General features: G+C 41.1%; 1 protein-coding gene across 2 annotated transcripts in view; it reads right to left on the reverse strand.

Moving 5' to 3' along the window:
- LOC147610383 (Cyclophilin-like peptidyl-prolyl cis-trans isomerase family protein) overlaps positions 1-1,014 on the reverse strand; it is an 87,841-nt gene extending 86,827 nt beyond the window's left edge. For both annotated transcript variants that reach the window (XM_086786396.1, XM_086786398.1), the window contains exons 1-3: positions 760-1,014; positions 387-602; positions 216-305 (exon numbers count right to left, since the gene is read on the reverse strand). In XM_086786396.1, the coding sequence (XP_086642522.1) occupies positions 216-305; positions 387-602; positions 760-939 (486 nt within the window). In that variant the 5' untranslated portion in view covers positions 940-1,014. The remainder of the gene's footprint in view (positions 1-215; positions 306-386; positions 603-759) is intronic.
- Positions 1,015-12,971: the final 11,957 nt, after the last annotated feature.

The raw sequence follows: 12,971 nt of genomic DNA on the forward strand, positions 1-12,971 counted from the left end.
CTGTATCTTGCCACCTTCCTCTTTTGATGCTGCTCCTCCTCTGCCCACGGTCTCATTGTAGCTTAGTGTGGAGTTAGTTTGTTACCAGCACCTGTAGTCGCCTGTATGCACTCAACATCTACTTTTTTCGCTGCTCCTCAACCCACAGTCCTCAGGTCTACGATGCCAAAATCACACCCTAGATAATTGTAGCCAATGCAGAAGTACGATTTCACCTTTAAAGCCTTCTTGACATCACCTTCCATGGTCCCAAATGGCTTCCTTTGAGGAATTCGAAGTAAATAGAAGATGTCTTCTAAGGAATCCTGGTGACAGACGAAGGCCTTGTCACATCGTTTCTGCATGGTAAAGAGGCAGCACATGAATGGAAAAAGAAAAAAAGAAACCTGTATTTTCTTGGTAGCTGAGTTCACGGCTGGAATTGCTCTTCTGAGGGCCACTTCTGCACTTCGAGGAACCTTGGTATCGGGGGAATACAGCACTGCCTCGGCTGCTCCTAACGACCAGTTCAACCTAGCATTCTCCACAGATAAGGATGCGGTCATTTGAAACGCTGTTAACGCTATCATTACGGCGCTTCCTATGTGAGAGCTCCATCTATTCTGCACAAGAGCCAAGCGCGATTCAAGATGGGCACCCCCCGCTTCCCTCTCTCTCTCTCTCTCTCTCTCTCTCTCTCCACATGCATCAAAATGCATTTGATTCTACGAAGATATCAGATCAAATGCACCTGACATAGGGTATGAAAACCACTGGCACCTGTGCTCTTCCGTCGTCTCGGGAAGCATCAGCCCTGATAACAAATTTAAGAGATGGCCAGACGGAAGGGATGAATAGATTGCTGCTACTGCTACGGCGCCGATAGGCATGAGAGTGAAGGGGGATGGGAGAAGAAGGAAGGCCCCAGCAAGCCTGAAAGAGCAGGGTGGCCATCGGCATTACGACGTTTGAGAAGCCAAGACGACCTTGCTATCATCTCACTACCTAGATAAGGTAGCGGGAGTGTGCCAGTGTGTTAATGTGTGTTAATAAATAACGGGTACTCTATTCGTATGCTCTCTATTGTTCCACCCAGATATGGTATCGTGAAATGTGAAAAAATACCACCAAATTTTAGAGTTGAAGGGGTTAAGTTTGTTATAAAACTTTCAAATTATTCAAAATTGATAACAAATACCTCACGGGAATTACATCAGAGATTGAAAGGCTTCTCCCAAAAATCGGTAATCTAGATGGTGGAAGTGTTCGTGAAGTCGTGGGATCGAATCTCCTCGGACGATATCGCGAGGCACGTAGTAACAGGTACTATGTGTTTGTTATGGTGTTCAATTCCAGTCATTTCAAAAGAGAGAGAGAGAGAGAGAGATTGAAAGGCTTCCAATTGTGATTGGCCAGGTGGAGGGCGTCTCTCTCTCTCTCTCTCTCTCTCTCTCTCTCTCTCTCTCTCTCTCTCTCGGTGTCTCTCTCTCTCTAGTTTTGCATCCCCCAAGTCTACGAGCCTTTATGTTACCAACACCACTACATTATTCCCTCCTTAGAGCCCCATCCCCCGAGGCATAAGGAGAGAAAGGCAAATGTTAGCCATGGCATCCCACGAGCTACACCACACTCATTAAACCTCAACAAGTAGGTGACCCACACGTTGCTACAGCTAGGCCATACAACAAAAAATAATGTCCCGTATATGACCCAAGCTTGAGAAATTATGCATACCTTCATTTCAAATTTCAAAAATCTCACAAATTTCCTTCGCACAATTACCTAAAATAGGTTGTGAAGCTTTAAGCTCTGCTAATGTCACGAGACCTCATGTACTTCTTGAAGAATTAATAAAAACTCACAAATACATCAAGGATTAAACCATAGACTTGAATCAAATTGATAAGACAGGACATAGTTTAAAACAAGAAAAATAGAGTAACATCATCATCAACACACTATTACAAGCCTGCCTAAATAATTTGTACAATCATTTGGCACATGGCTAATAAAATAATATGAAATAACAATAATGATCTAAGATGATATAGACAAGATCCTCCATGTGTGACACACGCATTGCTTATCACCTATCTCACAAACGTAAACACATTAATTGCTCCAATTAATTGCCATATCCACAAACAATCCTAATATGAAATGTGGATAACACAAACACAATATACACTCACCACTTGTTTCACTACGATGAGAGTATCATTATACACATCATCTAGCATGGCGTGTATTACCACTTGTTACACTTCAATTAGCATGGCACATCAATTGCATAAACCACTTGTTACGCTTTGACCATGTGTAATTATCTAGCATAGTCCACTTGTTCCACTTTGACCACAATGGAGTCATCAAGCATGGCACTACTTGTTACACCTCAACAGCATACACCCATCAAGCATGGTCTCGAGCTATACCAATAATACTAGGTAACTAGTATTTAATGCGGGGTACCCACAATACCAATTCACTAGGATGGCACACTAGCATTCGAGCGTCCCCGTTCAGCTAAAGGGTGGACATTATGCAACAGCTAAACCCTTTCTTTTTACAAGAATTGACAGTGTTTCATATGGGTTAGCTTGAAAATGAGGAAAACATTTTTTTTTGCTAAACTTTACCACATAAGAGTGGTTATGTGGTAAACTTTACCACATAAGATTAGTTATTGTTGCGTCATCTCCTGCACCAATGACATATTAATGAAGATGTATTTATTTCGTTTATCAGACATGTGAGCATTTCCTTTAGGAATAGGGAAAATGGGCACTGAAAAAAATATTTGGTGCATGTTTTCCCTCTTCCTAAATCCCATTTTTTGAAATTGCAGTTCATGCAAAAAGAGAGAAACACACTCATATGGAAATATTTTTTTATGAGAGAGAGGTGCATGGGAAGGACCCAAGGATGCCCAATGAAGGAGAGGATAAGGATATATGGAAAGGGTTGCATGCATGGTAGAGTGTCTCTGCATCTACCCCAATCATAGCCACATGCCACACAAGCTTTGAATCTAAAAGTCAACCACCAAGTGCCACATAAAGTGAATATAATGGTATTTTTTTACAAGATAGAGGTGCATGGAAAAGGGGTTCCCAAATGAAGGAGAAGATAAGGATATGGAAAGTGTTGCATCCATGGTAGTGTCTCTACACCTACCCCAATCATAGCCACATGCCACACAAGCTTTGAATCTAAAAGTCAACCACCAAGTTCCACAAAAATGTAATATGAAACCACTACTTCACATGCAAGTTTTCTTTGAACTCCACTAGGTGGTTGCATAACTCATACACCTTGTACATGGCACATGTAAAAGTCCGTCTAGATGAGCCAAAGAATGGTTCGGAAGGCTTTTGGATAGGCATCATGAGTGCCTACTACTATTCACAGTGTAAAGGTACATGAACTACGGTCCTCATCTACATTCCCACAAATGAAAGTACATAAATGAAAGCTCACAATATGGAAGTGCATCACACATGATATACACATTTATATTCTAGACATCACACAAATAGAACTCACAATACATGGATAGCCTGAATCCATTCACAGCAAAGACACAATCCATTCCTTGGAAGACTCAATACACGGATAGCCTGAATCAATACACGGATAGCCTAAATCCATTCACAACAAAGACTCAATCCATTCCTTGGAAGACTCATCCAAGTAGCAAACTGGTAACATGCCCACTTCAGTGGTTGTACACCACCTAGCTTGTATCATCTAGCCACTCTATCCATCTATGCCCAATGCTATAAGTGGGCAAAACATGCTCAGCACCACTTTGCATGAATTCAGGAAATTCTAAAAGTTAGTCCAGATGAGCCAAAGAATTGTCTAGAAGGCTTTCGAATAGGCATCGCGAGTGCCTACTGCTATTCACAATGCAAGAAAGACTTAGGTACGTGAACTACAGTCCCCATCTATATGCCCATAATAGTTCATAAATGAAAGCTCATAACATGAAAGTGCATCACACATGATATACACATTTATATTCTAGACATCACGCAAATAGAACTCAATACACAGATAGCCTGATCCATTCACAGCAAAGACATAATCCATTCCTTGGAAGACCCAATATACGGATAGCCTGAATCCATTCATAGCAAAGACATAATCCATTCCTTAGCAAACTGGCAACATGCCCACTTCTTAGTGCAGTGCAGTGCTCTCTCTCTCTGTAGTTCCTCTCAGCATAGTGCTCTCTCTTAAATTCCTCTCAACAAGAGTAAGTTAGACTCTCTTATATCTTTCTCTTGAACTCTAGTAACAACTTCTTCCTCTATCCTATGAGAAATTTTTCTCTCTCTTTACTCATTTGTGTACTAACCATTGTAAAAGGTTGTTACAATGTAAGACTACTAGCTTCTGTTGTGCTAGTTACCAGTGAGGCCACTAAGCATCCATTCACCCACCAACACCTCGCGGCCTACCGAACACTGTGCCTGTAGTCGAACCTTTGCTTTGACTCTAAAGACTTTATAAAAATTTTCTAAATCCATTCTTGATCTGGAAGCGATCAAGTCTGGATCCACTCTAAATCTATAAGTAATCAAGTTCTATCGTCTACTTTGTAGGGCATGTCCGAGACTGACCTTCTCATTCAGCCTCTTGTTCTCCACTTCTATCACCTTGTCTTGTGAAAAATAAGCTTTGCTCTATACATGGCTCATATACACACCATGTACAAGGCTATTCGGTGTCTGCTAACTAGGGCGCGTTCAAGATCTGCCTTCTCATCCAGCCTCTTGTGCTCCGCTTCTATCACATTGGCTTGTGAAAAATAAGCTTTGCCCTATACGTGGCTGATACATAGCCATCTTGGCAGTAAAAGCATGAGGCTCTCTATGTTTCAGAGTAATGGAATCATCATAATAGATATGTTGTTTTGGCTCCTTATCTCTTGAGGCGTTCCAAATTCTTTGAGTTGGGGGCAGCACCCCATCGGCTCTCTTCTGTCCATTTTTTCCAGCTTAATCTAGTAGTGAATGGCGTTGTCACCCTCTCTGCATGGGCTTCTGGTAGACAAAAAAAAACACACCACTGCTGCCCCATATAGCTGTGGGACTGTTATTCGCTTTCCATAGGCAAAGTCAATGTTGAGCCCAACTGCGTCCTATAATCAATCCTTGAGGTTGTGGTGTTGGCACCATCTCCTACTGATTCATGAATTCCTAGATCTTGAGCCCATTGTATGGAGGGTCACATCGGCTGTGCGTCGTAGCATGACCGCCATATCCCCCCTCGGGATGGCATGCGTGGTTTATATTGTGCCAAAGCTTCCCTTCTTGCTTAACTCTAGAAGCATGGCATCCTTACCTTCCAAGTCCTTCGTGTGCTTGTCGTATCCGGATCTCTACCTATGTCTTCGTCAGCTGAGCCTTGGTGGTGATTGGGGCTACAATACGCTTATCCAGTGAGTCCTCCTCTTTAGTTCCCTTCCAGGTTCTCCTAGACATGTTTGCGCTTGCCTCCTTCCTAAGGGCTTTTATGGTTTTCCTATCCTGCTTTTGTTGCTTTTACAACCAGGTCTTGCATCTCTTCAATGTGGGATCTGAGTGCAAATTCTCACTTCTCTTGTCTTCTAGATGTTTGGTACGTGCTACCTTAATTCATGCATAGGATTTGTATCCGTATCGATGTTGGTCCACAACTCTAACTCCTTTCCTTTCCCTTCTCTTTTTGGCTCTACGATTTCCTTCTTGCCTTTGGTCTTTAGGCTCTAGAACTTGTTTTTCTAGACTTCCACCTAATTATATAGTTTGTAGTTTTGCTCCTTCAATTCTTCCACGTCAACATTGTGCTAGCTCCTAGAAGGTTGGTGGTAGCTTCACATTTTTCTCCTAAGCATCCCCCGTTTCTTGAGTGTTGTCCTTTACGTTTGTGTGGATTATTTTGGTCATCCTTGCTGTAATGGGGACGCTTCTATGATAACTTTTACCTTCTCAAGATATCCTTCCCACACTACTTGGGGTTCTTCATCTGCATGCTCCTTGTTCTTCCATTCTACCTACATCTAGCTCATATACACTTATGCACACTCATAAACACTTATGCAAGGGTATTAGCTTCATAAATGCCAAGCTTGGCCTCTATCTTGATTAGTTCAAATTTTCCTTTGTCTAACCATTACCTATATTTCCTTGACCACCTCCAGGTGCTCTTATTCTTGCTCTTGCCTAGCCATTGTTACCTTCAAAGTCCCAATTTCTTTTGCCATACCTTTGTTGGTTTCTTGCAAACCCAACATCTGCATTCATATCTTTTCATGTTGCTACAACTCAACCTTTAGGGGTAGCAGCTCTTTGCGGTCCTCTTTTACTTTGATTTCTCTTTCCTTCAAGACATCCTTGAGTCTCTAGATCTCCTTGGGACCTTTCTCTAAACACGTTTGCAAATAATATAGGGCTCCCTGCTTACCCTAGTCTACATGTACTTGTTTCGAAAACCTCATTACCCTTTGTTCAAAATTGGCACCACTTCAATTGTTATTGGACCTGAAAGAGGGAGAGACACTCCCAAATTTTTTATAGTCATGAGGGGATCCTTCTGAATGGGTCCACCCCACATGGTTTCTACTCTCAGTCTTTGTGGCACCCAGTGCAAGGAGGTCTTGCATTGTCTCAATGGGATATGGTCTTGCCCATCTCATTATATGCTTTAGTGCTGGGTGTGGTCCCATCTTGGAATTGAACAACATCACCGCATCTCCTTCCTAAAAGATTTTAAAATTTGAGTTCCTATCCACATGAAGCTTCCTTCTCTTTTAAACCACTTTAGATGTCCATACGTTGAATAATCTCCTTTCATCCAGCTTTATGAGATGTTCTATCCTATGCTTCTTAAATCCTTCCAAAGTCAACCTTTTTGATATAGCAATCTTAAGACTTGGCATGGGCGCTATTGCTTCCAACTTTATACCTCATGCTGAAGGGTGACTTACAAGTTTAATTGAACATCTAAATATTATCATGATCACTTCATACAGGAATTTGGCCATACATGTTGCTTTGTAGTTTTTTATTGCCTTTGCTTCCACCTAGTTCGTTGCTACTAGGATGTATTTGTTGCCTATTCTTTGGATAGCTAGCTTTAACGAACCTACAAAGTCTAAGCCCCATTTCTAGAATGGCTTAAGAGGCATGGAATTCTATGTGAAGCATTCAATTGCCCTGTCACACAAAAATAGAACTTCATACATAAATAGCCTTAATCCATTCAACAAAGATACAATCCATTCCTTGGAAGACTCATCTCATCATCAAAGGGAGAGTTGCAGTTTCCTACACAAGAGTAGGTCCTAGTCCACCTCTAAAGTGGACCACCTTATATTGAGTGTGAGCAAGAACCAAGGGATATAGCTAGTTCCTATCCTTAGAAGTAGGGGAAGCAAGTAGAGGATTAACCCAAAGAAGGAAAGAAGAAAACTAGGTCCAAAAGACACATTGATATGCAAGACTTTCCTTTGGGTGTTCAAGAAGAAGAGTATGATTTGATGAACGACCTTTAGCAGAAGGGTCCTAGTCTGACATGGCCCAAGATTTTGTAGTTATGCCCCAAACTTAGAAGGACATGGAGCAAGCTAGTCAGCACAAGAAAACCCATAAAAGAAAAGAAGGGGGATCAATTTTAATATAATGCATGTGAAAGGAGACATGGATTATTTTCCAGTTGTAGATGCTTGGGTGAACAAACACAGAGTCCCCAAGGTATATATTGATAGTGGTGCATAAGTCTATGTAATGACCCAGCAAACAATGGAGGCTTTAAGGCTCATGGTTGGAGCCCCATCAGAGTTTAGGCTCAGAATGGCATATAATGCTAAAGTTAGGTGTTTGGAAATTGTTAAGAAGCTACAGGTAAATGTTTGGGATTTGAAGCAGCGGAATTAGATGTTCATGTGATGCCAGCAAGGTCTGAGACATTTCCATTGATTCTTGGAAGGCCATAGTTTATTTCCATGAGAGTAGGGTAGGACTAGTGGAGAGGACATCTAATTTTGGGTTTGGACTAGCCCCAGTGAGAAGACAAGTCAAATATGACATGGTCAAAGGAAAGGAGTTGATTCCAGAGAGTAGTACATCAAAAAGAAGAAGAAGAAGAGACCAACTCTATAGAAGAATCTGAAACAGAGGAGGTCAGAGGATGAAGGAGAAGAAGTTCAACTGCTAGATCTTGATTCTAACCTCATGTGTATGTCAGTACAGCTCTGCATAGAGGAAGGGGAGAAATTGAAGACTGAAGATGAAGTACAGTGAGGTGGTGGAGAAGAAGTCTTACAAAAGATGCTAGCCAAGGACCTAACAAAAGTTGTGAGAAAGAAGTATATTGTTAAATTTGTAGCAATGTGATGAGCTATGGTGATGAAATGCTAGAATCAACATCATTAGAAAAGAGATTAAATGATAATTAAGACGTGATTAGTGAGCAATTAATTGATAGCTTAATGTAGGCATGGACAATAAAAAACCAGCAAATTCTCATTAGGCCAATGCCTCAATTTATAGAGTTTACATCTAAGCATCTAATCCCACTAATCTCTCCTTGATTCACTCCACCTGTTTTGCTTGATTCTCTCCACCTCTTCCCAGAATATCTCCACACCTCCTAAATCTTCTCATGCTACCCTTTATTCTCTCCCAATAAATACTTCTCACCTTTTCACAATTTCTCTCACATTTACAGATTCTCTTTTACAGCCTCTTGCTAAGGGCTTGTTCCCGCACACACCCTATTCACTTGTATATTTCAACACCTCCCCTCAAGTGAATACTCCTAGCACACCTGGACCCTATACCAAGTTTCCCTCCTACTTAATAGTCTGCGACCAGTGCCTCAAGTCCCTAAACTCATAGTCCTTGACACACTCTCTCTCTTTGTGTCCAAGGCTACTACAAGTGCCCGTGACCTTGACTAAAGTGCTCACCACATGGCCTACATCATCGATGGCTCAAAGGTGGTTTTACTCTGTTGGGGCAAGCTACATTGGGTTGTGGGGTTTCTCTCTCTCTCTCTCTCAGAAAAGATGATCTGACTCCACTTCCTTAGGAGCCTCCATGAAGTTTGCTGATGTCATTCCTTCTCCACTGGTTTGCTGTAGAGCAGTCTCTTGCCATGTGTCCTGGCTTTCCACAGTTGTGGCAAGTGAAGGTCCTTCCTCCTACTCTGCCTCCTCGTCCTCGTCCTCTAGAGAATCCTCCTCGGGTGAAGAATGCTTTTTCTTCTCCAGTTGTTGAGTCCAGCCATTTCTTCTCTTTGACCCTGGTCTCTTGCTCTAGTAGAGCTCCTTCTATCTCGTGTAGCTTCAATTTAGGTACATTCTTTAATGTTGCTACAATGTTTTCATATTCACCTTTGTCCACACTCTTCAGAAGCACTGCTAGTGCCTCATCATCTTCTACCTTCTTGCCAATGGCTGCTAGTTGTTGCTTAATGCTTTTATATTTGTTCAAGTGTGTGATTAAAGGTTCACGTTCCTTCATATCTAGTTTGTAGAATTGCATTAACAGATTTATCTTTGAATTTTTTGCTTGAGTGCTAAATAATTTATTGAGTTCATCCCATGCATCTTTTGCCCATTGTATCCCTGTGATGTGATGAATGATTTCATCATTTAAACTGAGTGCGATAAGTCCTAATGCTTTCTCATTCCTGCTCTTCCACTCATTTTCCCCACTCACCTCTGGGCATTCATCTCTTCATTCAACTAGCCCCCACAGATTTTTCCTCATGAGCAAATACATGGTTTTTGTTTTTTGTTTGCCATGTATAAAATTGCTCCCCATTAAATTTGGCTATCTCTTGTGCCGTGCTCATGATGATGTGAAGGGGGTCTTACCCCTTGATCCAATTTCAAGATTCAAGGGCAGTGTCTACACTTTTACAACTTAATCTGGTGTTTAGGTGATGATTACAACAGATTTATCAGCATAAATTCACCAGAAATTACATTAAACCAAGGGTAACAAATCTGTACTAAAAGGTTGGAGTATCAAACCATCTCTGAATTGCAATCTGAAGTTAAAAGGATCTGCATCAGATACCCAATGGTTAATTTGAACGCTCAATTGCACCAAAATATAGTGATTAGTACTGATTAATCACACTGATTAGCAAATTAATCCTCTATTTTATGTGTAGAAAACAGAGTATGCGGGGAGTCCAGATCTGGGGCCTTAGAGTTCAAATGAGCTCAACCCCTTTCAAGGCCATCAATAGCAATTAGTCTAGTAGAGAATTAAGCCAAGAAACACAAGATTTGGCCAAACATTGAATGCTTAATCTCTATTTTACCAAAGTCACCCGGCATATTTGATGGAGAGCTTGGATCTCACTATAGACTTGATGAAATCAAAAACTGTCTTCACCAGCTTGTAGAGCACCCTTGAAAGCCCCTAGGGCCAAGAGGAATTAGAGCAATGTCTTCTGGTGTAGACAAGATCTCAAATCTCCTTTTAAAAAAAAGGCATTGGCGAATTCGCAAAAATTGGCAGTTGCAGAAGGCGGTTCAAAAATGGCGAATCGCTTTGATGGGCTGGAGCATGGGGCTTGTGGCTATGTGTGGCTAAAGGCTTGGAGGCTATTGTTAAGCGTGGAGGGAGATCAAGCCCCTCCACCAGCTGGGGGTACAGAAGCTCTTTGAAAAGAAGAGGTAAAACTTGATTATCTACTAATCTTGATTAGCTAGGTGATTAACAAGATAATAGGCTCATAAATTTGATGGATTCTAAGCTAGGCTCTGATACCATGTTAAATTTGCAGCAATGTGATGAGTTATGGTGGATCAAATGCTAGAATCGACATCATTAGAAAAGAGATTAGACGATACGATAATTAAGATGTGATTTTAGTGAGCAATTAACTGATAGCTTAATGTAGGCATGGATAATGAAAAACCAGCAAATTCTCATTAGGCCAATGCCTCAATTTATAGAGTTTACATCCAAGCATATAATCCCACTGATCTCTCCTTGATTCACTCCACCTCTTTTGCTTGATTCTCTCCACCTCTTCCCAGAATATCTCCACCTCTTCCCAGAATATCTCCACACCTCCTAAATCTTCTCATGCTACCCTTTATTCTCTCCCAGTAGATACTTCTCACCTTTTCACAGCTTCTCTCACATTTACAGATTCTCTTTTACAACCTCTTGCTAAGGGCTTGTTCCCGCACACACCCTATTCACTTGTATATTTCAACATATATAAGTATGTTGTAGCAGTTTATAGACCTACTCATCTCCTCTTATACACGGGCTAGAGGAGTATCTGTAGTGCAGCATGAGATCTAGTTGAAGCCAGAGGCCAAGCCATGTGTACAAAGGTTGAGAAGATTAGGGGTCATACACCAGCAAGTGTTGAGAGAGGAAGTGGGTAAATTACTGAAAGCAGGGTTTATATATCTAGTTGACAATTTTGAATGGGCTTCTCCAGTAGTGATAAGCCCAAACAAAAATGGAAAATGAAGAGTCTGTGTTTATTTTAAACCTATGAATGTAGTGACCAAAAGAGATCATTATCCACTACCTTTTCAAGATGAGATCCTAGATAGCATAGCAAGCCATGAAAGATATAGTGTATGTGATGCATACTCAGGATACTTCTAGATCTCAATTGCTCTAGAGGATCAGAGAAAACCACCTTTATTACTCCATGGGGGTGTTTTGCTTATAGGGTTATGTCCTTTGAGCTAACAAATGCCCATATAACCTTCCAAAGGTTTATGAAATTGGTGTTTTAACCCTACCTAGGGTCTTTTATCAAAGTATTCATTGATGATTTTTGTATATACAGTGGCAAATGGATCCACTGTGAGAAGTTGAGGTTACCTTTGAAAGGATTAGATGATTTGGGTGGTCATTTGAACCCAGATAAACGTCATTTGGCTCAATCCAAAGTATGTCTGTTTGGTCATGTGGTTTCAGACAATGGGATTGAAGCAGATCTTAAAAGAGTAAAATCTTTTATCTTATTGGAAGCCCCTCAAAATGTTAAGGAGTTGACTGACCTGTACCCACAAAGTAAGATATCTATCTAGGTTTATCTTTCTTTTTTCTCAAACATTATATCCACTACAATAGGTAGCTCAAAAGGATCCTTTTAGTTGGCAAGATGAGGAGGAAGAAGCTTTTATGCAGGTGAAGGATATCTGTGAAGGATATCTTGAGTACTTTGCCAGTAGTCATGCCACCTGATCGGAGCAAGGAATTCTTTGTAAACCCTAGTGTGGGTGAAGATGTTGTGGGATCAGTACTGTTGCCAGCAGGGGAAAGAACACTCTTACATGAGGCCTCTATATTTTGTCAGCAGAACAAGGACTCAAGGGGAAAGGGTTTATTCTGTGGCAGAACATGTGATGGTGACTGTAGTATTTGCTCTAAGGAAGTTTAGATCCTACTTACTAACAAAACCCTTCACTATTCTTACTCACTATTCTTTGCTACCTCATCTGATCCAATCAGACGTCCCTTCAAAGATGTTGTCCAAGTGGTTATGGGTAACATTGATGGCATATACATCCAAGTTCTTGCCCAACCCCTCCTTTGCTAATGCATTTGTAGCTTGGTTCTGCTCTCTCTTCACATGCTGTATCTTCACTTCCTAAAACCTGGGTAGCATCCTCCTTATTTGAAAATTCCATTCCTTGAATTTAGGGTTCTTTGCTTTCCAAACAATTTGCAGTAATAACTATCAAGCTATCTCCCTTGATGATAAGCCTTCTGATTCCTCTTTCGATACATTGCTATAACCCATACTCTAAGCTAGCATACTCAGCCTCATTGTTGGTCTACACCTGTAATTCAATTCCTTCTTTAAATACTTCCTTGCCTTCTAGGTTCAACAAGACTATACCTCCACTAGCCACTCCTGAGCTTCTCTTGAAAGCCCCATCAAAAAACATTGTGAAAGCATGTGACAGCCCTATTTCAGGGTCCTTCCATCTAAGCACCTTCTTCTTT

The sequence above is a fragment of the Cibotium barometz genome, chromosome 49 (genome assembly GCF_041138505.1).
Source record: "Cibotium barometz isolate CiBa-2024 chromosome 49, ASM4113850v1, whole genome shotgun sequence".
In the NCBI taxonomy this organism is placed as follows: Eukaryota; Viridiplantae; Streptophyta; class Polypodiopsida; order Cyatheales; family Cibotiaceae; genus Cibotium; species Cibotium barometz.